Genomic DNA, 27,312 nt, shown 5'->3' with positions numbered 1-27,312 from the left:
AACTGTCTACCATGGACCTCACCTGATTCCTAAGAGGTCCGTAAAGGGGGTGTGAATTAGTGGACCAGTGTTCCTTCCATCCCTATCCCTTTGTCCCCATTTATTTGTACTCATTTCCATTGTTCATGTCCATGTTTAAACTTATAGCTGTTATCTTGTACATGTTTGACACACTAAAAAAAAAAAGTACAGTTGATCAACATTTACTGCACAAAAAGGTTGCCTTTTTGACTTTTCAAAGCACAAAGGTTAAAGAAATGTGTAATTGTATAGTTTACTGCAGCAGTTCAATATGATATCCAATGAGTTTCATGAGTGCCGGAAAAACTACAAGCAAGGATATTGAATATGAGCTCTTTTATTGCTTCAGAAAACTTAGCTGTTGTATAACCTAGAGCCACACAATGTTCAAGGCAAATAGCTTGAATTTAATTCATAGCAAGAGACCAACCTTGTCAAAAGGAATCAAAGAAAGTTTTACATGTTTTATAAGTATGGGCAGTTCTCTACTTACAACCATCAATTGAGCCTAGAATTTCTGTTGCTAAGTGAGACATCTGCTATGAGAATTTTGCCCCATTTTAGGACGCTTCTTGCCATAGTTGTCAGGTGAATCACTGCAGTTGTTAAGTTAGTAACCAGATTGCTAAGTGAACCGGGCTTCCCCATTGACCGTGCTTGTCAGAAAGTCGTAAAAGAGGATCACATGACCCCAGTACACTGCAACCATCATAAATATGAGTCAGCTGCCATGCATTCAGGTTTTGATCACATGACCTTGGGGGAGACACAACACCCTTGTAAGGATGAAAAATGGTCCTAGGTCACTATTTTCAGTGCTGTTGTAACTTTGAACACTAAATGAACTAAATGACTACCTGCAATAATGATTTTATGGAAATTGTGATGTTTGGCGGGGGATGGCACAGATTCTAAAAGGATGTGGATGCAAAGTCATAGTAATTATAGGTTCGTCATTGAGCTTCTTGACTCCTTCAGGTAGTTGCAAGACGAAGGTCCTCAGCAGGCTGGTTAATATGATGAAGATCTCAGCTCTTGCCAGCTGTTCTCCCAAACACGCGCGAGACCCTACGGAAAAGACACGGAAAGGGCAGAAAACATGTTATCATTTTAGACATATACTCTTGCAAGCAATTTGATTGACATCTGTGGAAGTGTGAGAGACTGTAGAACACAGAATATCAGAGTCGGAATGGACCTTGGTGGTCTTTGAGACCAACACCTGCACAAGCAGGAGACCCAGAGGAGGTATTCAGCCGGTTTGCACCGGTTCACCTGAACCGGTGTTGAAAATTTTGCCCAGTTCAGCAAACCAGTAGTGATGGCTGGCTGGCCATGCCCCCAAACCGGTCCACCTGTTGATGGTTGTTCACCCTGCCTGCCCATTGATTGCTCACTCACTCCAATGCTCTGCAAAGTGGTTTTCAAAGAGGTGGCGACTGGCCGTAGGCTGCTGAAAAATCCTCCAGTCAGTGAAAAAGTTGCTGCCATCGCCAACATGTTCTTCGAGGGCTTTTCAGCAGCCTGTGGCCAGCCGCCACCTCTTTGAGAGCTGCTTTGCAAAGCAGATCTCAAAGAAGCAGCAGCTGGGAGGCTTTTTTGCCACCCAGCCGCTTCCCAACAGTGGTGGTTGGCTGGGGGCCACTGAAAACCCCGGTCAACTTGCCCTCTGGACCAGCTACCACAGGACGTAAGCAAACAAAGAGGCGGTGGTGGGGAGGAAAAGGGGAAGACTGGCGAAGGGAGGGTGGGGGTAGATAGGAAAAAATCGTAAAAAATTTCCTACCTTTTCCTGTGGGCGTGGCTGGGGGGACATGAGACTGAGTGGGTGTTAATGATGTCAAGTTGGCCATGCCCACTCAGTCACGTGCCTCCCCCATCTAGCCACATCCACCAAACCGGTAGCAAAAAAAATTTGGAACCCACCACTGAGGAGACCTACAACATTTCAGACAGGTGGCTCTCCAGCCTCTTCTTCAAAGCCTCCAGTGATGGACCACCCACAACTTCTGGAGGCATTTATTTATTTATTCACTGGTTATTTACTCTCGCTGTCAGGAAGCAGATGGGAAGCAGAAGGGAAGTAGAGGGGGAGGATGAGTTTAATGGGTGAAAGAAGAAGTAGCACAGCCTAAATTCGGGAGCCAATGGAAAGAAATGCCCTTTAAAAATTCTGCCTTAACTGGATTATCATAGAACTGCCCTGACTTTTGCTCTTACAGCTTTCAAGTTATAATAGAATAAAATAACAGAGTTGAAAGGGACCTTGTAGGTCATCTAGCCCAACCCCCACCGGCTCAAGCAGGAGACTCTATATATCATTCCTGACAGAAGACTGCCCAGTCTCTTCTTGAAAGCTTCCAGTGATGAAGCACCCCAAACCTCTGAAGACAATTTTTGTTCCATTGGTTGATATCATGTGTTTTACTTCTGACATTTTTGAAGATCCATTCCCCACTATCCTGTCAGGGCTGAAGAAGCTTCTTGGATGAGAAGCAAAACATCTTCAAAAGAAAGGGGGGGAAAGCAAGAAAGTCCGGTTGCCTCCTGAAAAAGCAGCTTTGGCACAATCTATAAAACGCAAACTGCTCCACACTTAAGGATTGACCTTTTCCAAATGGCAGAAATGCTTCCCGAGTTTTAAAATTCCCATCTTGGTCCAAAAAGTGATTTGGATTGAATTTTTCAGGTGTTTCCCATTCCTCAGGATCGAAAAGGACAGAGTGCAGATCCGGCACAATAATGGTCCCCTGAAAGGAAAAAAGGAAAGACAAACAGACCTGTTTTACAACATCAACAAATGAGGAGAGGAGAGCCTTCTCTGTGGCAGCTCCGACCCTATGGAACGAACTCCCCGTGGAGATTCGTACCCTCACCACCCTCCAGACCTTCCGCATAGCCCTTAAAACCTGGCTGTCCCGACAGGCCTGGGGCTAAAGACCTTAACCCTGCCCGAATAGTATGAATGTTGTGCTTTTAATGATGTATTGTCTTATATGTAACTTGGTTTGTCCTTCCCTCCCCCTGAATTGTGAGCCGCCCTGAGTCCCCCCAGGGAAAAGGGCGGCATACAAATAAAGTATCTTATCTTATCTTATCATCCCAAAGTGGTTTTTTTAGAGGAAGTGGATTTGTTTTTCTTTGAAGATGTTTCACTTCTCGTCCCAGAAGCTGCTTCAGCTCTGACTGGATGGTGGGGAATGGAAGGATTTATACTCTTTGCAGACAGCTGGTCATTTGCAATTTTTAGGGGTCATTAAAAAGGTAACGGTTCCCTTCACACATATGTGCTAGTCGTTCCCGACTCTAGGGGTGGTGCTCATCTCTGTTTCGAAGCTGAAGCGCCAGCGCTGTCCAAAGACGTCTCCATGGTCATGTGGCTGGCATGACTAAACGCCGAAGATGCACGGAACGCTGTGACCTTCCCACCAAAGGTGGTTCCTATTTTTCTACTTGCATTTTTTACATGCTTTCGAACTGCTAGGTTGGCAGAAGCTGGGACAAGTAAAGGGAGCTCACTCTGTTACGCGGCGCTAGGGATTCAAATCACCAAACTGCCGACCTTTCTGATCGACAAGCTTAGCCACTGAGCCACTGTGTCCCTAGTGGGTCATTAAGGTCACTAAAAGAACACAGATGACCAGCTGTCTGCAAGGAGTAAAAGTCCTTTCCATTCCCCACCATCCAGTCGGAGCTGAGGAAGCTTCTTGGATGAGAAGCAAAGCGTCTTCAAAGAAAAACAAGAAAGTCCACTTGCCTCTTTAAAAAAAAGCACCTTTGGCGTTCTCATCCAAGAAACAAGCAAATAATAATGTATATAGTTTCAGATAAATTTCCTTAGGGGATTTCAAGGCATCTGGGATGATGATCATTGCAGTCCACCAGAAACAGTGAGATGGCTAACTTCCTTGGATAATGAACTATAATGTCTATCCCAATGTTTCCCACCTCGGCCATTATAAGAGGGGTGGACTTCAACTCCCAGAATACCCCAGTCATCTTTGCTTTGCGGGGGTTGAAATCCAATGGCCAAAGTTGAGAAACAGTGGTCTATCCTATTGGGATTCTATGGCACCATATTATGGAAATGTTAACATGGTTTTACCCTCATTTAATATTTAGTGTTATCTATTATATTTGTTTTGGTACATCTAATGTATTTTATTTGTGGATATACCAGTGATTGTCTCTGTAGATGTCGTAAGGAATTTTGGGAGAATGCGTCTAGATGGCTCAATGTCATACCGGAATATTTTTTTCACCTTTTGAAATCTCTCTCAAAGTCTTGGCTTATCTGCAAATTAGTTTGTTTTCTCCCTCTACTAAAAGAAAGACCCTGGAGGACTGAGACTAGCTGGATACAAAAAGCCATAATCTGAATTCCAAATTGGTCTATAGCAGTGTTGGTGAAACTGGAAGAGATGAGCTTCCGGTTTCTGGTGTGCAAATGTGCACTGGTCACCTGGTCTTCTGGTTCTTGGTGTACATGCGTGTGCCAAGACCAGCTGGCCAGCACTCATGTGTGTGCTGGAACCCAGAAGAGGAACAGGTGACAGCTGGCATGCCCGGAGGGATGGCTCTGGGTGCCACTTCTGCCATGAGTGCCATAGGTTTGCCATCATGAGCCTATAGTCTCGTGTGTTCTTTCTAGAAGAAATACAAAATATTGAGTGGATTGCCTTTAAAACAATTAACATTTGTAACTCCAAGTCTTAAAAAAAATCCTTTATTTACATGATTCTTGCCCATTTAATTGATATTAGTACACATATAGTATTTCTCTCATTGCCATCTTGTGCTTTTCCTTCCATATTGGACCACTGGGGTGCAAACGGGACACGTTTCTCTACCTGTGGAATGTGGTAACCTCTCATCTTCACATCCTTTATGCTTTGTCTGGGAACTCCAAATAATAATACGTATTTTATACGCAGGATCTCATGAATTACTGCATTGGTGTAAGGCAGATTTATCCGATCTTGATAGGAAATTGAGCTTGAGGAACCAAAGGTATCTTCCATCTCCTTATAGATCTTTTCTGGAGGCAAAAAAAGCACTACAAATTATAATGTAGGTGGGTAAATAGATAGATATGACTGGAGAGAGATGGATAGATGGATAAATAGGTAGATAGATAGATAGATAGATAGATAGATAGATAGGTAGGTAGGTAGGTAGGTAGGTAGGTAGGTAGGTAGGTAGGTAGATAGATAGATAGGTAGATAGGTAGATAGGTAGATAGGTAGATAGGTAGATAGGTAGATAGGTAGATAGGTAGATAGGTAGATAGGTAGATAGGTAGGTAGGTAGGTAGGTAGGTAGGAAGGAAGGAAGGAAGGAAGGAAGGAAGGAAGGTAGGTAGGTAGGTAAGTAGATAGATAGATAGATAGATAGATAGATAGATAGATAGATAGATAGATAGATAGATAGATAGATAGATTTACATTCTCCAGATAAGATAATCCTACTAAGATCCTACCTTCATTTTAGATTCCAAAATCTACCTACATACTGTGTTTCCCCGAAAATAAGACAGGGTCCTATTTTCTTTTGACCTCTGGAAAAAACGCTTGGCCTTATTTTCGGGGAGGTCTTATTATTTTTGAGGTGCAGGATTCCCCTTAACCTTGGCGCACCCTGCACAGATCAGCTGATCCAGAGAGGGTCAGAAGTTCTGTCTCTGTTTCTGGCATATTCTTGCCAGCCCTAGCATCGCTGGGCCTGCCTCTCTCTTTACGGCTGCCACTAAGAGAAAGGGCATGGTAGTTAGAGTTTGTGGGAGCGGTCTCTGCGAGGCCATTCTGTGTAGAAGGCAGATGCACGTGGGGCGCGTGGAGTAAGTCCCTCCCTCCCCCCATGAAATGGCAGGGACTGGCTGCTCATGCGTTTAAATATTTTTGTGGAGGGCTTATTTCAATGCATGCACTCAAAAGCCTGATTGGGTTTATTATCCGGGGAGATCTTATTTTTGCGGGAAACAGGGAAAATCATTGCAAAGAATAAATTCATCTTTTCATTCCATAGCTATTAAAACACAAAGAATTTTATTATAGGATTGTTCCCCTTCAGGGATTTTGGTCACCTTGAATGTCAGGATGATTTGCCATCATGAGTATTGTCCACTGCAATGTAATAGTAATTGTTTCCGTTCCAGAAAGAAAAAGGTCACGGATACATTGAGCCAAATTTTCTTCATTGTAGGAAGTCTCGGAGTCGTGCTTGCTCTGACGTTCAAAAGGAAAATTTAATTTGTTACACTTATTACAGATCAGATGTACATATATATTTCTTCCCTGCACAGAGACCTCCATACACAGTGGTCATGTCTGATAGTCCATGAATCAGAGTACGACCTGCAGCAGTAGAATCGTATTTTGTGAATGTTCAGCAGAAATTCAAAATCAAGATTCCTATCTATTCTTAGGCAAGGAGGTTCACATGAAAAATGAGAAAATGTGTGGAAAAAAGAGAGCAGGCCTCAAAGATCAGATTTATTTTATTTAAATCTGTTTATTTTAAAAAAGAGAGAGATGCTTGCTTTTGGTGCTTTGGTAAATAGTTTAACGAGGGGCTCAAACTATTTTTCAAAGCACCAAAAGGCAAGATGAGAAACTAACCGAGGATGGAAACTAGCCAAGCAACCTAGAACTAAGGAGAAATTTCCTAATGGTGAGAGAGCAATCCACCAATGGAACAGCTTCCCTTCAGAAGATGTGGATGCTCCATCACTGGAGACATTCAAAAAGAGACTAGACAGCCATTTGTCTGAAATGATACAGACGATTGCTCGAGGAGAGGGTTGGATTAGAAGACCTCCAAGGTCCTTTCCAACTTCCTTTCTCGTCTAGTCTAGTCTATTCCGAGCCGAGGTGGTGCAATGGTTAGAGTACAGTACTACTGGCTACGTCAGCTGACTGCTAGCTGCAGTTCGGCAGTTCAAATCTCACTGGCTGAAGGTACACTCAGCCTTCCATCCTTCTGAGGACCCAGATTGTTGGGGGCAATATGCTTACTCTGTAAACTGCTTAGAGAGGGCTATAAAAGCACTATGAAGCGGTATATAAGTCTAAGTGCTATTGCTATTCATTACAGGGCTGTAGTATAAAGCTAAAAAGTCTTGTTTTCTTAAGACAATTTTTAGTTTACTCTGTCTTGAAGCTCAATTTTTATCACATATATCTATAAAGGGACGGAATTATGTATGGCAATCGACATAAATTTACTTATATTGGGTCTGTATGCAAATCAGGAATCAACATGCATTTACTGATACAGGATTCTCAATGCAATGAGATAAGGATACAGACAGGGAAAAAGTGGTCCCTTACTGTTCAGCAGTATCAAGCAATCCAATCATTTTCCACGCAGCTGGTATTGAAATAAAACGAATACCTACATTTTCTATTTGAAGTAGATAGTGATCAATGAAATCCTGTGGTTCACAGAGAGAGTTGTCATTCTTATGCTTCTCCATTTCGCGCTTTGCAAATGAAACTATGAAATCTGAACTGTCCATTGTCTTCTTGTGAGGCCCCGGAATATTTCTCATCAGCCATGGGAACAATTCATATAACTTTAAACAAAGAGCAAATTTCCTTCATTGTCCAAAGGTAAAACAGTAGCGCTGTTCATATGGCATTCTTTTCACAATTTAAATTGTCCAGGTGGGATTTAATGGAACAAATTAAACCATAAATTAAGTTAATCTACTGGGTTTCCACAGTGCACCAAAGTAAAATGAAGCTGTTCGGTTCATGGTCTAGTACGCTATGCAAATATTCATTCCTACCAAGTGTGCAAAGAGAACAGAGAAGTTCTCCCCCTTGAATCTTTGCACACCCACCTGACTGGCCAAACCCTTGCACGCCTTTCCCAATCTTCACCACCTCTCTTGCGCATCCCCTCATTTCCTTGTACCCCCCTCACTGACCACACTGCACTTCTTGTATAACCCTTCCCACCCTTGTACACCATAGAGAGTATTTTAACTTACTGCACCTGTGTACGGTTTGCCAATTGCACAGTGGCAGATAGGACAGCGCTCCAGAGGGTCAACGTCATTGCCCAGAGGATCATTGGTTGCCCTATCCACTCTTTGGGAGAGCTTTAGAGCTCCCACTGCCTTAAGAAAGATCCATCTTATCCTGGGCACCCTTTTTTTTTTTTTGAACTATTACCATCTGGCAGACGGTACAGGATAATAAAAACAGGGGTTTTCAATTCAATTGTATACAGAATGCCAAGGATGTATGTTTGTATTTTATTTCTATAGTTATAATGTACACTGAAGATGACATTTAATTTTGTTGTACAAGGTGCAATGACAGTAAAGTAAACTAACTAACTATCATATTTTTGGGAGTACAAGACATACTTTTTTCCCTCCTAAAAGAGGCTGAAAATTTGGGTGCATCTAATACTCCGAATGTAGCCCCGGCCACCCATTGGCCCCTACCCTTCAACCTCAGCATGTCCTCTTCCTGGCTGCAGAGATTGTCACGAGCAATGGCTTGTGTTTTGGGGCTCCAAGTGTTGCATTTTCAGCCTCTATATGCTTGACATGTAGTGTCCAAAATGGCTACCAAGAACAGCTGCTGTCTACTCTTACCCCTTCCCTGCTTTGCCTGCTTTAGTCACTGGAGCTCCCTCCAAGGATCAGCTGTGCTTTTGAAGCTGTTTTTCAGCCCAAACAGCCTAAGCAATCTTCAGTGCTTTGCCTGCTTTTCTACCGTATTTTTTGGAGTATAAGATGCACCTTTTTCCCTCAAAAAAGAAGCTGAAAATTTGGGTGTGTCTTATACACTGAATACTGCATTTTTTTGCCTCCTGAAACCCTGCCTCTTCACCAAAATGGCCATGCATAGCCTCTAGGAAGCTTTTAGAGAGCTTCTGGGGGCCGTGGAGGGCAGAAATGAGCAAAAAGGACCCATTTTTTGCTCAAATTTACCCAACTCCAGCCCCAGGAGCACTCTATAAGTTTCCTAAAGGCTATCCATGCCCCCCTTTCTTTTTTTACAAAAAAACAACCCATTTTTGCGAAAACGGGCTGTTTTTTGAGGTTTGCAGAGTGCAAAACCTTTTTTTTATTTGCCTCTTCAAAATCTTGGTGCATCTTATGCTCTGAAAAATACTGTAATTGCTGCTCCCTCTGACAATCAGCTGTGCTTTATAAGCACAACCCCCATCATCCCCAACCTTAAAACCAACAAGTGAACTAATGTACTGAAGGACTATCCAGATGAATACCTGGTAGGCAGAATTCCCCCCCTCCACTATTTTCCTCCACAAAAACTAAGGTGCATCTTATACTCCGAAAAATATGGCAACTGAATTCAGAGCATTTGTTAAACTTCAAAGTATTACATACATCCAATGACACCATTATCTATTATTTATATTTGATAATTGGGTTAAGGATTTGAGAGACGAAGCCCAAGGGTTTGAATATCTTGATAGGTGCAGCTGCCTGATTAGCAGGAAAGATTACTCACCAAGTGAAAAAAGGTGCCAAAGAAATCTACTATATCATCAAGTGCTGCAATTAACTTCAAGAAGTTTTCATCTTCCAAAGCAAATTGGTATCCAAAACACAATGCACATATCACATTAATGACTACATTGGATAATGGGATGGAAGGATCAAAAGGTTGCCCTGAAAATGAAAAGACATGAAGAATAAGTCAAGATCCTTGTCTTAATTAGTTAATATTTCTAGCTGGAAGCAGGAAGGCAATTGGATTGTTTGGCAATTCATTTTCAATTTAGAAATTGAATAGAACACATAAAAAGACAAAAAGACAAAGGAAACAATTATTGCAGGAAGAGATTTGGGCAACTGTCAGTGGGAAAGCTGCCATTTCATGGCTTCCCAGAGTGCCGTGCACTTCTGGGCGCGCTCCTCCGCACTTGGGGAAGCCGCAAAAGTGACTGGGGAGTGCCGAGAACCTTCCTGCCTCCGCTGGACTTCGCGCTCTTCTCCGCACTTCCCGGCGAGCTAGTGAGGGAGAATCAGGCTGCCTGATCCTCGCTCGCCCGCCCGCCTGACTGCTTTGGAGCAGCTCTAGCTACTTCCATCCTTCCGTGCCTGGCAGCTGCGGCGACATCATCAGGACGAAGTCCAGTGGAGGCAGAAAAGTTCTCGGCACTCCCAGAGAAGAGCATGAAGCTTCTATGCTTAATTTTATGTTAGGGTTATTAGCATTATATAAACTTGTTTGAGATGGGTGGCCATAGAAATTGAAAAATAAATAAATAAACATTAGGTTTTTATTCCTTTCTCTAATTGGACTCTTTTGGAGTTTCATTTAAAAATGTCTGCCTTGTTCACAAATATCTGATTTAAAGCAGGGGTGTCTAACTTTGGAAGCTTTGAGATGTATGGACTTCAACTTCTGGGAATGCTGGCTGAGAAATTCTAGGAGTTGAAGTCCACCAGTTTTAAAATGCCAAGGTTGGACACCCTTGGTTTAAAGTGAAAAAAGGGGGGGCAGAGCACAGCAGTGCTTTCAAAGACACTTCTCTGTTTTATCTGTGCACAATTTGAAGAAAATCTCTTTCCCAAGGGAGATTTATAGCCTTCTGAGAAGCTGCTTGAAGTTCACACAGGAGAGGGTAAGCATTGTCTTGAGAAAGAGCTTTTCCTCACAATGTGGTGGGACAATAATAAATGGGGAAAAAAACTAATAGAAGAGCAATAGCAGTTAGACTTATATACCGCTTCATAGGGCTTTCAGCCCTCTCTAAGCGGTTTACAGAGTCAGCATATTGCCCCCACAGTCTGGGTCCTCATTTCACCCACCTCGGAAGGATAGAAGGCTGAGTCAACCTTGAGCTGGTGAGATTAGAACCGCTGAACTGCAGATAACAGTCAGCTGAAGTGGCCTGCAGTACTGCACCCTAACCACTGCGCCACCTCGGCCACTGCCACGCTAGCCTTCCAGGCTTCTTTTATTTTTTTAAATTTTAGGTTGACTTAAACACAAGTTCTTTTATGCTCTTCAAAGGAGAAGGGTTCTGGGTTTTTTCCCCCTTTCTCTCCCCTGCCAAAATAGTTCTCAAAAGCACCTGCAAAAACAATTCATGCCCTTGGCTCTTTATCAGTTTCTGTAAACAATTTGAAAACCCTTCAACTACAAAGTCAGTGAGATCAAAGAGGAAAAGAGAAGAGATACATTGTTTCAAAAACTCCAAGTGACCTCCAAGTGGCAGTGTTGCTACTTTTCACTTTCTAATATGCATATCTGGCTTATAGGAAGCAAAGTTCTTTAAATTTCTTTAATGAAATTTAATAACAAGTAATAGGAAGAATTGTTAAAATAAAAAGGAAGGTTTTAATCCAGAAGTAAAAAAATAAAGCAACAAAAAGCAGAAGAAAAAAAATCAATCCATTCACTTTAAGAGGAGAAACGAGAAACATTGCAAGCAGTTCAATCCACAAAGTATAGTTACAAAGAAAAAAAAAGCTTTCCAAGGCAATCCAATATAAGTTAATTTCGTCGCTTAATTCTTTTGCTTAAGGATCTGGCTTTAAAAAAAAGTTTCTTTGGGCAGTCTTTCCCAAAATAGAAAAAATGCCTCACCAGATGGACTCACTTTCTCTTTTCACTTCCTTTATTCTGGAGCCGTCCCGACTTCATCAGCCTCAGGCTGCTTATTTACCACTGGCTTGAAGAGCTTCCTTTGGGTTTATCAGGGACTTTGCGATGTCCCTGAGACCAGCAAGACTTTGTCTTCCTGATCACAATCTCTGCGGGATGGTTTAGGTCCCAATGGACCATCCAGCGGCAAAAGTATCAACAGCAGTCTCAGAGTGTCGAGACCGCACATTGTAACGTCATGACATTGGCTCCTCCTTCCCAAGATTGTGTTTGTCTACTAAACATTGCCTCACTCTTCGAAATACTTCAGGGCTATATTAACTATATTGTTACCTCAAAAGCAAAGGTATTGTGCCACAAGCTGGGTCTGGGAACTGTGGGCATGCTATGCAAGTAGCTTACTATCTTGAAATCCCTTTCTCTCCAATCTCTTTGCTGTGTGAAGCGGCTGGGTGGGTGGACAAAGCAACTTCTGTGTGCAATCTCTGCTTTGCCTGACCCTTTCCTGCTGCCAGAACACACATTGCTCTCAATGTGTAGGAGAACAAAAAGCTTACTGCATTGAAATTCCCTTTCAATCCCTCTGCTTTGTGGGGAAGGGAAAGGTCCAGCAAAGGAGATATTACCTACAGAAATTGTTTGCTTTTTCTCTTCCTCTACCCTCACAGTGAAGAGAGATTGTGAGAGGCAGGTGCATGTGTGAGCTCACGCAACTGTATTGCACAATGGCAGGTAGGCAAAAATTGAGTTTCATGTATGAGCATAAGTGCCCATCACTCATGCCAGTGGAGTTGTGTGTGTGTGTGTGTGCATATGCTCTCCACCACTCATGCAGCCTGGTTCAGAATGGAGTACGGACCAGTTTTAGCTCTCGCCCTAGAGTAAGGGACCCCTGGCCTAGAAGAGTAAACAGCTTAACGTATTGCAGTCCCTTTCTCTCCAAACTCTCTGCTCAATAATGGGGTGAAAGAGAGCAAACATGTCAGGCACTGGGTAAAGGTGAGGACCCGGACTGTGGGGGCAAGTTGCTGACTCAATTTGCTAAAAAATTTGTAAACCGCTTAGAGAGGGCTGAAAGCCCTATGAAGTGGTATATAAGTCTAATAAATAAATAAATAAATAAATAAATAAATAAATAAATAAATAAATAAATAAATAAATAAATAAATAAATAAATAAATAAAGAATAGTTGGTAAGGGAGGACTACCTATACACCCATGCAATATGGGGTGCCCAGCCAGCAGAGGGTAACACAGCCAAACAGAAGAGGTGAGGAAGAGGACCAACCTACCTCTTCATACAATTGCCTGTTTGCTTGATGAGTTGGCTGCTATTACTCTACTTTGTGAACACCATGTTCCTTTAAACATGCAAATCCAACTACTTAGGCTTGGTGACCACTGAACTTGGGCTTTTTATGCTGTCATTATTGCATCCTATGCACACTCTTTATTTTGCTTTCTCTGCCAGAGGCCTGTTTCGTTCATTAACCACACTTCTGTCACAGGTGGTATTCAGCCAGTTCTGACAGGTTCTGGAAAACCGGCAGCAGAAATTTTGAATAGTTCGGAGAACCAGAAAATAGGCTGGCCACGCCCCTGCTGCCTCCCAGCTGATCTTCTTTTGTTGCCCTGCACAGGAGAATGGAGCTGGAAAGCAGGATAGTGGGGTGGGGATGGAATGGGGATTTTGCAGTAACCTTCTCCCAGGAGTGGGGAGAGAATGGGGTTTTTGCACTATCCTCCCCCTGCCTTGCCCACAAAGCCACATGATTCCCACAAAGCCACACCCACAGAACTGGTAGTAAAAAATTGAATCCCACCACTGACTTCTATACATTATTGTGACCTAATACTACATACCTTTTGTACATATGAAGATCTCTGTAAGCGAGCGGCATCCTTCTTGTATCTGGTACTCAATGCTTTTCTTCCCTAGTCCCAGTTTCCGTAAAGAAGTGACAACAATGTGTCTCTGCTGCCTCCAAATGTGACCGTTTGAAAATATAAGACCTAAGGGATTGAGTGAAAAATTATGGCTGACAAAATTTATGTTAGCAAGGCTTTGATTGGAATTCAGAAAGGAGCCACATTTCCTGAAGCTCACACTCTTGAACCTACAGTTGTTGTTGTTCCTTCAGATCTTGTGAACGTTGCTGTTGATGTTCACTTAAGTTACCATATCTAACCCACTATTAAATGATTAATAATTGACACTACAGGAGTTCTAAAAATATGTATCTATCTTCCCAACTCAATGGTGGGTGGCTTAATAGTTAAAGAATAGAGAAACCTAAAATAAAACCAAAAGGGCTCCCTGAGGCCAAATCCCAGAATTTGTTGTTGTTAGTCCATTTATTGTGAGCTGATTTTCACCCTCTTTTCCAGGAATCTAGCCAAATTAGCAACTTACCCATGTCTCTTCCAATAGTTGTGAAGAAAGGGGTCACCATTCGATCAGAGAATTCTCCTGAGAAGTTGGCCATCCCTTCTTTCACTGTTTTGAATCCGGACAGCACTACTACAGGTTGATTCCCCAACCACATTGTGTACAGGGTTCCATATCTCTTTGCTAGCTGCCAAGTGGGAATAGAAAGGCTACAATAAACATTTATTGTATATAATGAATTATTTTATATAACAAAATAATAGAATAACAGAGTTGGAAGGGATCTTGGAGGTCTTTTAGACCAACCCCCTGCTCAAACAGGAGATCCTGTACTATTTCAGATAAATGAGCCAAGGTGGTGCAGTGGTTAAATGCAGCACTGCAGGCTACTGCTAAATCAGCAGTTCAGCGGTTCAAATCTCACCGGCTCAGGGTTGACTCAGCCTTCCATCCTTCCGAGGTGGGTAAAATGAGGACCCAGATTGTTGGGGGCAATATGCTGACTCTCTGTAAACCGCTTAGAGAGGGCTGAAAGCCCTATGAAGCGGTATATAAGTCCACTGCTATTGCTATAAATGGTTGTCCAGCCTCTTTTTAAAGCTTTCAGTGATAAAACTACTTTGTGGTTTAGCAGTTATTATAAAACCACAAAGTAGTTTTATAATAACTGCTAAAAACATCTCATTTTTAGAATTCTGCTTCTAGTACAAACATAAGATTTTTTTTAAAAAAGCTTGATCATTTTACTTCTCTTAATTAACTAGAATATGTTTATGAAACCCAGAGCCAGTTTTCGTGTAGTTCTTAAAATTACAGAAACAGGTTCTGCAAATGTTGCCAAGAAAACTGAAGGAACTCATCCAGGCAGTTTGCCAGGAATCAGGCGCGGGGAGGGGAGATAAGGAAATAAAAGCAACACCCTAACTTTCAGTTCTGTAACCTTTTATTGTATGAAATGCAATAAAGATGCTACTAGTGTGCACACAGGGGTTTTTTCTCCCTAAAATTCCTATGGAACACATCTTTCTCTTCCTGTTATTCTTATGGAGAGAGGGGGGGGAGGGGAGAGAGAGAGAGAAGGAAGAGAGAGAGAGAGAGAGAGAGAGAGAGAGAGAGAGAGAGAGAGAGAGAGAGAGAGAGAGAGAGAGAGAGAGAGAGAGTGTTATTTCATGGATGTGCAAAAGACTAACAGAATGCATTCACATGAGAGGTGGTATTCAGCAGGTTCTGACTAGTTCTGGAGAACTGGTAGTGGAAATTTTGAGTAGTTCAGAGACCCAGTAAATACCACCTCTGATTGGCTCCACCCCTATCTTTCTCTGCCTCCTGAGTCCCAGCTGGTTGGGAGGAAATGGGGATTTTGCAGTAACCTTCTCGCCTATCAAGCCACACCCACAGAACAATAGTAAAAAAAAATTGAATCCCACCATTGATCTATATATTACACAGTCAGATCTTATCTATGGATTTGTGTAACTGATTAGAAGCGAATGGTTTAGAAAGAGAGAGAGAGAGAGAGAGAGAGAGAGAGAGAGAGAGAGAGAGAGAGAGAGAGAGAGAGAGAGAGAGAGAGAGAAGTTCATTGATGTGCAGAAAACTAAGAGAATGCATCCACATCAGAGATGGTATTCAGCAGGTTTTGACTAGTTCTGGAGAACCGGTAGCAGCAATTTTGAGTAGTTTTGAGAACTGGTAAATGCCACCTCTGATTGGCCTCACCCCTATCTCTTCTCTGCCTCTTGAGTCCCAACTGATCGTGAGGGAATGGGGATTTTGCAGTATCCTTCCCCTGCCACGCCTACCAAGCCACACCCATAGAATGGTAGTAAAAAAATAATGAATCCCACCACTGATCCACGTATCACACAGTCAGATCTTATCTATGGATCTGTGGAGTTGATTAAAAGTGAATGCCTTAGACACAGAGATAGATAGAGAGAGAGAGACAAAGAGAGAGACAAAGAGACAGAGAGAGACAGAGACAGAAAATACAATCATTGGTTTACAGAAGTCCTTCCCATTTGGGCTTATCAAATTTCCAACTTGACTTTGGAAACTTTTAAATTTGGAAACACTAAACAGATTTGGATTATTTGTTTCATCTAATGTCTACCAGCTCGAAGTAAAATGAACCATAAGCAGATCCCTGACCCATGTAGCCCATTAGCCTCCGGCCAACTACACAAGGAAACAAGGATGCCCACAATCGTACTATCATCAAGAATTCAAAATTACTTTTTAGTCTTTGTTCTGCTCAACATAGCAAATGCTTTCCTGTTTTGATTGTTAATCATATACAATGCATAGCAATAAATTGTACCAGTAGCAATCATTACCATTTTAAATACTAATTAAATTAACAATAACTTCATTGAATAGATTTAACATTGTATATTAAGTTTTTAAAACTAAGAAGATAATGTTCACCCAAGGCATTATAGATAGATATTTCTGATGCAATAAAACTTGCAATTTTCTCAACAATATTTCACAATCTGGGACCAACAAAAGCCAGTTTTTTAAAATTATTAAGACAGTGAGCATGAAGTAAAAACAGTCTTCTTTATTCATTAAATTATTTTCTACATTAATATTGTGCCAGAATATTTTATTAGCAGAACCCGTTTCCCCACTATTGTTGTACCTTGAAAAAGTTTCAAAATTGTCTCCCATAATGTTTTATCTTAAACGTTGTTTAGAAATAAATGAGGGACAGTTTGACCTGAGACCTGGTTCCGTCTAGTGGTTAAGGCATTAGGCTAAAAACCAGGAGACAGTGAGTTCTAGTCCTTCCTTGGGCATGAAAGTCAGAGGGTGACTTTGAGCCAGTCACTCTCTTGTCATGCCAAGGCAGCAAGGTGATCATTCAATTCCTGCCACAAGCAATGGATCAACACTCAATTGATCTGTCTATGGAGATTCTCGTTCATCCAGGTCAAAGCCATCTCAAGATACTTTTTCAAAAAGGCAAGTGGACTGTTTTTTTCCAGGCTGAGGAGGGGAGGGGGGAGGAGGAGACATTTTGCTTCTCATCCAAGAAGCTTCATCCAGTCAACTGATGAACTGATCAGTTGAACTGATGAAGCTTCTTGGATGGGAAGCAAACTTTCAAAAAGTCATTTGCCTTTTTGAAAAAGCACTTTTGAGACTGGATTGATCTGAAACCAGCAGACCCTGCGCCTGTCAGTAAATGTTAAGAAGAAAAAGCAGGTTTGGAAACAAATACCTTAATCAATGTATCTTTATGAAGTCTAGTCCCAATAACCCACGTACTTCCAATGAGAGGAAAGGAAAGAGGCCCAGGAGGAAAACGCCTTCTTGACCACCGATGTGCTAAGAAATTCAAGATCAACACAGCCAACAGTAGAAGAATCAAAATAATCCATGTCTCCATCCTCCTGCTTCCTCGTTGATTCTGCCTAGTCGATCTGAATAAAGTGAACCTTATCCTCAGCTACCTTTAGATTTCTTTACACATGTTGCTGCTTCCCTATTTATATTATTTTCATTTTGTATACACCTTTTTAATTAGGAAAGACTTAACTGTATCTTTTGGAACCAAGCTAATTTGGCACCAGATAAAAAAGTTATGATCAAAGCTGCAGGCTAAACCAATGGGATTAAGTCTGTTATTGTCAACAGTAGTTGGATCAATAGAGTAAGCAGAAAACAAAACCAACCCTGCCATTAATTATTTCTGTAATTCTTTATGATATATTTGATTAGGTCTACTCTTCTTTCTTGGGTGTGAATGCTTTTTCTTTACTTGATGTTATTTTCCTTTGGAAATTTATACATTTATCTCTCTAATTACATCTTTGTAGCTCTTACGTTGTTGTTAGTTGCAAAGCAGGGGTGAAATCCAGCAGATTCTGATGGGTTCTGGAGAACCAGTATCCGAAATTTTGAGTAGTTCAGAGAATCCGCAAATGCCACCTCTGGCTGGCCTCAGAGTGGGGAGGGAATGGAGATTTTGCTGTATCCTTCCCCTGCCATGCCCAGCAAGCCATGCCCACCAAGCCACGCCCACAGAACTGGTAGTAAAAAAAAATGAATTTTACCACTGTTGCAAAGTCATGTCCGACCCATCATGACCCCATGGATAATGTTCCTCCAGGCCTTCCTGTCCTCTACCATCCTCTGGAGTCCATTTAAGCTCATGCCGACTGCTTTGTTGACTCCATCTAGCCACCTCATTCTCTGTCATCCCCTTCTTCTTTTGCCCTCCATCTTTCCCAGCATGAGGCTCTTCTCCAGGGAGTCCTTCCTTCTCCTTAGGTGGCCAAAGGATTTGAGTTTTGTCTTCAGGATCTGGCCTTCTAGCAGTCAGGGTTGATCTCCTCTAGGACTGACTGGTTGGATTGCCTTGCAGTCCAAGCGACTCACAGGAGCCTTCTCCAGCACCAGAGTTCAAAGGCCTCCATTCTTTGGCGCTCAGCCGTTCTTATGGTCCAACCTTCAGAGGCATACATTGCAACTGGGAAAACCTTAGCCTTGACTATATGCACTTTTGTTGGCGTATAGTCAAGGGCATGGTGTTCCCAGTTGCAATGTATGTTAAGTACCAGCAAATGTAAATAAGGAATGAATCTCATGATTGTATCACTGTATTGTACATGAAGATTTGAGAATGATAGCACATGACAATGAAATCTACATGAATATAGAATATAGATGTGTGTGTGTGTGTGTGTGTGTGTGTGTGTGTGTGTGTGTGTGTTATATTTGTGCTGATAAATAAATATATACAGGTGAAAAATAAATCTTTATTTATTTATCAGCACAAACACAACAAAATGTAACAAAAAGGCAACAGTAAAAATATTGGGTTTCTGCCTGGATGATCTCTTGTGACGAACCAAAGGACAGAGAATGGAAATAGTGATCTTCCTCCCATATTTGGGCATACCAGGGGGTTGTAAAAAAATCTAATAGATACCTTTCACCCTGGCTTCGCTGATAACGGATAAGAGCCTGTGGCCTAATGGCTAAGATCTCTGCCTAGTATGTAATATAGCCCAGGTTCAAATCCCAGTAAGGGTATGGCTAGCTGATGAGAGCTAAATAGCTTGAAATAGATCTATATTAGTCTCCCTTTATTTATTTATCAGCACAAATACAATATATATATATATATATATATATATATATATATATATATATATATATATATATATATATGTGTGTGTGTGTGTGTGTGTGTGTGTGTGTGTGTGTGTGTGTGTGTGTGTGTGTGTGTGTGTGTGTGTCAGTGTCAGTGTCAGTCAATATGAGAGTTTGGCTACTGTACAAGGTATGGATACACCAAACATGCCCTGGTAACCATCATGGTTTTGCAGCAACAACCCCTCAGTTTGTGAGAAACAAAACCTATTTCAAAGTTATGTCACTGTGGTGAAACAACAACAACAAATATTAGGCAGAAACATCCTGCCCAGCAAAGGAATGTTTGTGGGAAGCTGAACAATTTTGCAAGTCTGTAGATTACAATATATATTATTTCCCAGATCGGTTACACCGACCAAGACAAAAAAATGTTCAGTCTTGATTCAGTGATACCAACAAGATGAAACGTGACTTAGAGAATATCTTGCAGCTAGGATCAGATGCTTACTGTAATATACTGGAAGGATTATTAAAACAATGAAACATAGCTAACTGTCTAACTAGCTAACTGAAACATTGTGCTTAAATTGCTTTTCAAGAACAGACCTTGATAACAAAGCGCCAGAAAGCAAGGCAAGAAGATAATCGTGAGCTATGGTGGTCCAGCAGTTAGAACGCAGTATTGCGTGCTAATTCTGACAACTGCCCGAGTTCGATTCTCACCAGGTCAAGATTGACTCTGTCTTCCATCTTTTCAAGATCAGTAAAATGAGGACCCAGATTGTTGGGGGCAATATGGTGTTTCTGTAAACTGCTTAGAAAGGGGCTGCATGAAGAACAGGCCATGTGGAGACTCCTGGGAGGGGCAGACCCCGGTTGGAAGGGGCCAGACGGTCCTTGCAACAATTGGTTCGGCGAACCAGATGCAAAATTAACATCGGGTTTGTCTGAACCGGTACAAACCAACTGAATCTACCCCTGATTTTATTGCATCAATGCAAGAGTGTCTCTTCATTAAGATGATGTTAAGTTTTCAGATTAGCATTGAGACATTGTGGACACACACCCACACACCCCACTCTTTTAACAATATTTATTAGTAGTGGATGTGAATTAGCCCTCATTGTACATTCTATGGTGCATCTGAGAAAAAGTACCCTGTAAATTCGTTTTGCTGTTGGACGAATGTTGCGTGATGTGTTGATAATATCATTTTATACATTTCTTTTTATCTATTAAATACATTTATTTAATAATTGCCTTCAATAAGTAAAGATAGATGCTTGAAATGAAAACATCCATGATAAAAAAATAAGGCAGGGACTAAAAACCACAAACATAAAATAAAAAGAACAGTGTTCTGAGAATCTTCCCACCTCTGTGTCATTTCTCTGGAAAACTTGCATTTTCAGAAGTTTCCATAACATTAAATCTATGAGAGTCAGCCAGACTGCTATTGAAAAACAATTCTACAAATTGTTAGGTAAGCTCCCCATTGGGAGAGCAAGTGCATTCAGAGCAGCATTGTGAGAGTTGTGTTGGAGAACACACAAACCAGCATACAGAGACACTGCAGTTTAAATAGGCTTTTACTTTCGTGGAAATAGAGGTATCAGACTCCATCAAACAGTCCAAATCATACAAGGTTAGTACAGTCAGTCATCAACATCTTTCAGTTAAGGGATAATCCAAACAACATAGTCAATAACCATACAAACAGTCCAGTACACAAAGTTTGCTAGCAGTTGCAAAACTTACAATAGCTCACGCTGATCACTTTACGGCACTTCTAACAGCCAGCTTCCAGACACTCAGATCAGATCAGCATCTAACAGTGATTCTGGCTCCATCTTATGGCCGATTGAGGAAACAACCAATGACATTCACAGCATGATTTAAAGAAACAGGTATAGCATTGTTACATGATTTATATATTGCCAACCCAACCGTTAGATTATATTCCTAACATAAACCTCTCTACCAGAGACTTTGCAAAAGGGGTGCCACCAGTAGCTTCTCTCAGGACACACAGTTTGCGGGGTGAGGGGATCAATTCACACTTTCTAGGGTCTTGACATTTTTATATATATTTGGTCGCAACAGTATAAAAAAGATACTGAGACTCCAGAAAGAGAGCAGAGAAGAGCAATAAGGATGATTAGGGGCAGGGGTGGGTTTCAAAACTTTTTACTACCTATTCTGTGGGCGTGACCTATTTTGTGGTTGTGGCTTGGCGGTCATGGGTGGGCATGGCCAACTTGATGTCACTCACCAGGAGATGTCATGAACTGCGTTAAAATGTGGTGAAGCTCACTTAACAACACTCTTGCTTAGAAATCAAAATTTAGCTCAATTATAGTTATAAGTCAAGGACTATCTCTGCCTTCATCTGCATGGCAGTGTTGTCCTATAAACTCCTTCTCCTTTCTGGCAATTTTCCCCTCTGTTAGAGGCACCAAAATAATCCAGACAATTTAAGGTTTCCTGCTGCAGTAAGGGGTTGGACTAGATGACCTTCTAGCCCTAAATTGCTATGCTGTTTTTCTTCCACATTTGTTTTTTTCCTTTGCTGAATTTCCTGACCTGAAAAGTGAATTTCCTTCCTTCTTTCTTTCTCTTTCTTACTCCATTCCCTCCCCACTTCCTCCCTCCCCCCCCCCTCTCTCTTACTTTTTAAAGCTTTTTTCCCCCCTTGCCTGAACCAGTAGGGGAAAAAAACTTTTTTAACAAAAGCTTCTGATGAAGCTTCTAATGGAAGAACAGGTTCGGGGACATGGCCAAGCCACCATTTTTACTACTGGTCCTATCCGGTATGCCAGATTTTCACTACCTCTTCTGGCGTACCGGACGATATAGAGAGGAACCCACCTCTGATTAGTGGGCTGGAGACTAAAACATACAATGAACAGTTGCTGGAATTGGGTATGTCTAGTCTAGTGAAAAGAAGGACTAGGGGCAGGGGTGAAATTCAGCAGGTTCTGGAGAATTGGTAGTAGAAATTTTGAGTAGTTCATAGAACCAGCAAATACCACCACTGTCTGGCTAAGGAATGGGGTGGGAATGGAGATTTTGCAGCATCCTTCCCCTGCCATGCCCACCAAGCCACACCCACAGAACCGGTAGTAAAAAAATTGAATTTCACCACTGTCTAGCAGTAGTAGTCTTCCAATATCTAATGGGCTGCCACAGAGAAGAGGGGGCTTAACCTATTCTCCAGAGCACCTGAAGGCAGAACAAGAAGCAACAGATGGAAACTAATCAAGCAGAGAACCAACCTAGAACTAAGGAGAAATGTCCTGACAGTGAGAACAATTAATCAGTGGAACAACTTGCCTCCAAAAGTTGTGGGTGATCCAACACTGGGGATTTTAAAGAAGAGACTAGACAACCATTTGTTTTAAATGGCAGGGTTTCCTGCCTGAGCAGGGAGTTGGACTAGAAGACCTCCAAGTTCCTTTTCAACTCTGTTATTCTGTTAATTCTGGTTGGAGGAGGTACAGTAGCACTGCAAATCCCTTGGTACAAAGCCGTGTAAGACTTACAGGTAATGAATAGCACCCAGAATTATACAATGTGGAATCTGGAGTCCACAGATAAATATATTCATGATAACAAGTGACAGTTGGCAACTGCTGCATTCTGGAGTAATTGATGTTCTTCAAAGGTAGCCTCAAGGGGTGTACATCTAGGCACATGTAATGAAGGGATGAGTAACTGTAATTTTCTCTCATCCAGGTAAGATCACAGCTCTTAGAAGTAATGCCATCTGATGAATTATCAGCACAAGAATTTCCAGAACTCCCAGTGAGCAATACATCTGTCTTATTGGGACAACCTCAGTCTGTTTTGATTTTAATGGTTTACAGCATCTGTAACAGGACGTTAATATTTCCTACCTGACCTCACATAGCCACGTAGAATTGGGTATTATACCATGATATACAGATAGTCCTCTATTTACAACCATAATGGAGCCTGCCCATTATAGTTGTAAGTTGTGAGAGATATTAAGTGAGGTGCCCATGTACTGTATTTTTTGGATTATAAGATCTTCCAATGTATAAGACTCACCTAGCTTTTGGGGAGGAAAACAAGAAAAAAAATCTACCTCTGCCTCCCAGCAATTTGCTTCCTTGCAGCAAACAGCAAACAGCCTGTTTCAGTTTCAGTTTCAATTTCAGCACAGAGTGATTAGCAGGGGGCCGGTGGGTGGGCAGGGCTACATTCAGTGTATAAGATGCACCCAAATTTTCACCCTCTTTTGTGGGAGGAAAAGTGTCTTATACTCTGAAAAATATGGTAATTATCTCATTTAATGTCCCCCATCTCTTCTCTTCCCAATGTGGTTGTTAAATGACAATGGGGTTGTGAAGCAGAGCCCGGGGTGCAGGATCCTTTGGGAGGCCCAGCAAAGGCCTCAGGCTTGACAAGGCTTCCTCCACCCCCTGAGGCACTCTGTGCTCCACTTCCCCCTTGCTTTCCAACCCAGTGGCTCCCATACCCTCCTCCCATCCCTGCCACTGGTTCTTCACTGATTACTTTTTGTAGATCTCCTTCTGAGATCATGAGCTATGGTGGCACATTGATTACAATGCAACATTACCATCCTACTGAGGTTGATAAAATGGGGACCCGGATTGTTGGGGGCAAGAGGCTGACTCTGTAAACCACTTAGAAAGGGCTGTAAAACACTATGAAGCGGTATACAAGTGTAAGTGCTTATTGCTATTGTTATTGCTATGCCACTGGAAAACAAGAGCAGGCTATTTCACTCCTTGGCATCCTTAAGCCATGTGGATCTGTCACGGAAGTGGGCATAAAACCCAGACACTCTCAGCATCTCTTCCCTTTCTTCCCAGCATCTCAAATCATGTGGTCCTGTCCACCATTAAACCATCTTTCCAAACCTTCTCCATGTTTCCAGTGTCTTTTCCCCCATGTGGAACTGAGCCCCGGTGGACATTTTTCCAACACCTCCTCCTGTTCCCTCTGCCCCCCTTTCTCCTTCCTTTGCTTAAACTTTTCTTTATTTAGCCACTGCTTAACTTTAATCAAACTTCACATCTTTCTCCCCACGATGGAGCTCCAATTGATTCACTGGTTGCATTGGCATAGCACCAGAGGTTGCTGGGAGGAATTACTCACCACTAGCTGAAAAGAACTGGGACTTTTGTCCTGTGGATCAAGCAAGTGGCCCGCATGCCTAATGGTGCACAAACCATGATCTGGATGACTGACAATCTGCATAGACATTTCAGGCAAATGCTTGTCCAATCTCTTCTTAAAATCCTCCAGTGTTGGAGCGCCTACAATTTCTGGAGGCAAGTTGTTTCGCTGATTGTTCTCACTGTCAGCAAATTGCTCCTTAGTTCTAAGTTGCTTTTCTCCTTGATTAATTTTCATCCATTACTTCTTCTCTTGCCTTCGGGTGATTTAGAGAATAGATTGACCCCCCTCTTCTTTGCCACAGACCCTCAGATATTGGAACACTACTATCATTTCACCCCTCTCCTTCCTTCCTGTTAAATTAAACAGACCAAGAAGAACATGTAGCTGTTCCTCATATATTTTAGCCTCTAATCCCTTATACCTTTTTGAAAAAGCCAACTTTTGCAGAAGCTTTGTGTTGCCGGCTGGGCAACAGCATTATGTAGAATGGACACATGAACACATATTTTCCCCAAGTTGTCAGGAAGTTAGAGTTACTAATCTTCAGTTCAGACCTTATTTTTTATAATGAACAAAATCCTTTGTGTTTCACTATTGGAAGTTCAATCAATCAATCTAAATAGAGCCTGAAGAGAACTTCAAGGTCTTCTAGTCCAACCCTCTGCTCAAGTAGGAGACCCTACACTATTTCAGACAAGTGGCTGTCTAGTCTCTTTCTAAACGCCTCCAGTGATGAAGCACCCACAACCTCTGGTGTTCCACTGGTTAATTGTCCTTGCTGTTAGGAAGTTTCTCCTTTGAGAAAGGTAAAGGTTCCCCTCCACATATATGCTAGCCATTCCTGACTCTAAGGGGTGGTGCTCACCTTCATTTCAAAGCCGAAGAGCCAGAACTGTCCGAAGACTTCTCCATGGTCATGTTAAAGTAGGACGTAAAGTGAAATTTGGACATTAAGAGTGAACTTACTGGGTCAGGCTGAACAGCTTCTCGGGGGCCCTTTCCTTCTTTATTAAAAGGCCACATAGGCAGAGTTGCAGCTTGCAAAAGAACAGGAAGTGAGTGCCTAACCACAGAGTTCAATAGTTCTCACAAAACCACAAGGTTCAGCTAAAGGTCGCTTAGAGACATGTAGTCAGTACCTATGACCCAAGACAAAAGGAGTAGTAAGACCCTATCTACTTATAAGGCTCTTTCCTCAAGAAGTGAAGTTAAGCATTTCCGTGTACGTTGCTCTTAGAAAGATATATAAGAAACTGTCTAAATATAAGTTTTTGTCCAGATGTTAGAAATTGTTACCTCTGTCTGGACCTTTTGGCCAAAATAAAGCATATCTTGATCTCTCAGCCCTATCTCTTGATTTTCTGCAACAATGTGGCCAGCATAACTAAATGCCAAAGGTTTTCAAACTGCTAGGTTGGCAGAAGCTGGGACACGTAATGGGAGCTCACTCCATTATGTGGCGCTAGGGATTCAAACTGCTGAACTGCCGACCTTCTGATTGACAAGTTCAGCATCTTAGCCACTGAGCCACCCTTCAGTTTCTCCTTAATTCCAGGTAAATTCTCAGCCACCCAATGGTGGGATTCAAATAATTTAACAACCGGTTCTCTGTGCTAATGACTATCTGGGTAGGTGGGGCTCGGTGGTCAAGTGACTGGGTGGACTTGGCCAACTCAAGGTAACTCAGGTCGATGGGCGCTTCGCCTTAGCTGTTACAATGTCATCAGGGTTAACCAGAGAGGCAGTTTCTGTAAGCAGGTCAATAAAGGTTAGGCTAGAAACAACACTAGAATGTTTCTTTCCTGCCTTCCTTATAGGATAAGCCCTTTAAAGTGGAAAAAAACAAAATGAGATTTCTTCCAACAATCGGTTATCCGAACTACTTAGAAAGTTACCAACAGGTTCTCCCGAATAGGTGCGAACTGGCTGAATCCCACCACTGCAGCCACCTACAGCTCGATGGGAGGGATACAACTATCATTTTTTAAATTACTCAACAACTACTCCAAATTTGAAGGGCTGTGCTTACAAAGATAAAAGTGCACTAATTATAATCTCAGAGATTAAGAAATTCTACTGCTATTTATATGGCATTTGAAATTTGCACAGATCATAGTAAATCTGTAGTGGGAATGTTGGTATAACATAAACCAACCCTCCCCATTTTACCTTTTAACACATGAAGAGATGGCAGGTGCTTACGCAGATCAAAATATTTCTGCATTCTTACCGTGTTGGAGATGCACCACCTCCTCATTAAACTGTAGTGAGTCTTAATTGTGATGAGTTGAGTTGTTCATGCTTGTGACTGTCATAAGTGCCTGCTTTAATTTCACAGGATTTCAATCCCTTCCCACTCCGCCCCTGCAGTTTTTTATGGATTAGCAAGAGCCAATTACATGGTTGTTGTTGGTTTTTTTTTTTTAGTAAGAATTGGGCAGCTGCTAAGACAAAAAAAAACCAGAAATCATTAACTAATTGAAATTAGAGCAGCAAGTTTCTTTTGCAACGTAGAAGAGAAAATACCAAATCCAATACCATCTCTCTCTCTTTCACATGCTAATTAAAAATGAAGGCCAAACGCTGGAGACTAGCTCAGAGTTGTGGCTTGTTCATTATATGATTATGAACCTTCATCACGAAAGTTGATTCCTCTGGTGAAACAGGGCTAAAAATGGGACACCAGAAAATTTCATCAGGACTACATAGGTTGTGTCCAGGTGCTGTGAAGAGGTAAAGCCATGTGTGGACTGTGACGTGGAAAAGGAGTAGGATGAAATTAAGACATAGTATTAAATATAGTAGTGATAGCATCTTAATTATTTATCGTACTTATGTAATCACATAGTATTAGCTATAGTAGTTATAGTATCTTAAATATCTATTTATCATACATATAACCACCCATCTTGACCATGTGTCACAATGGTCAAACAATTGGCAACTTCAAATCTCAACCAAGAAATGCTCTGTCTTACACATTGGCAAAAAAAAAAAAATCAGAACACAAAATACAAGCTGGGGGGACAT

The 27,312-nt window shown here is 41.8% G+C and overlaps 1 protein-coding gene across 1 annotated transcript; it reads right to left on the bottom strand.

Moving 5' to 3' along the window:
• Positions 1-432: 432 nt before the first annotated feature.
• Positions 433-17,401, bottom strand: LOC148043458 (cytochrome P450 2J5-like). Its single transcript, XM_087726101.1, has 9 exons — positions 17,234-17,401; positions 14,032-14,194; positions 13,482-13,631; positions 9,513-9,673; positions 7,418-7,594; positions 6,104-6,245; positions 4,872-5,059; positions 2,630-2,771; positions 433-1,089 (listed from the first exon to the last, which is right to left on the bottom strand). The coding sequence occupies exons 1-9, from the start codon at positions 17,399-17,401 to the stop codon at positions 893-895; spliced, it is 1,488 nt and encodes a 495-aa protein (XP_087582227.1). The 3' UTR covers positions 433-892.
• Positions 17,402-27,312: the final 9,911 nt, after the last annotated feature.

This window comes from Thamnophis sirtalis, unplaced genomic scaffold, assembly GCF_051295495.1.
Source record: "Thamnophis sirtalis isolate CommonGarterSnake01/CBP01778 unplaced genomic scaffold, rThaSir2_p1.2 scaffold_11, whole genome shotgun sequence".
NCBI lineage: Eukaryota > Metazoa > Chordata > Lepidosauria > Squamata > Natricidae > Thamnophis > Thamnophis sirtalis.
This window is presented reverse-complemented; position numbering and strand designations above follow the sequence as displayed.

Coding starts and splice junctions, on each gene's coding strand:
- LOC148043458 (XM_087726101.1), bottom strand. CDS start 17,401: ATGGAGACATGGATTATTTTGATTCTTCTACTGTTGGCTGTGTTGATC. Junction 6,246..7,417: donor ATCTACTTCAAATAGAAAAT/GTAGGTATTCGT, acceptor TTTGAACGTCAG/AGCAAGCACGACTCCGAGAC. Junction 5,060..6,103: donor AAATCATCCTGACATTCAAG/GTGACCAAAATC, acceptor TTTTGCCTCCAG/AAAAGATCTATAAGGAGATG.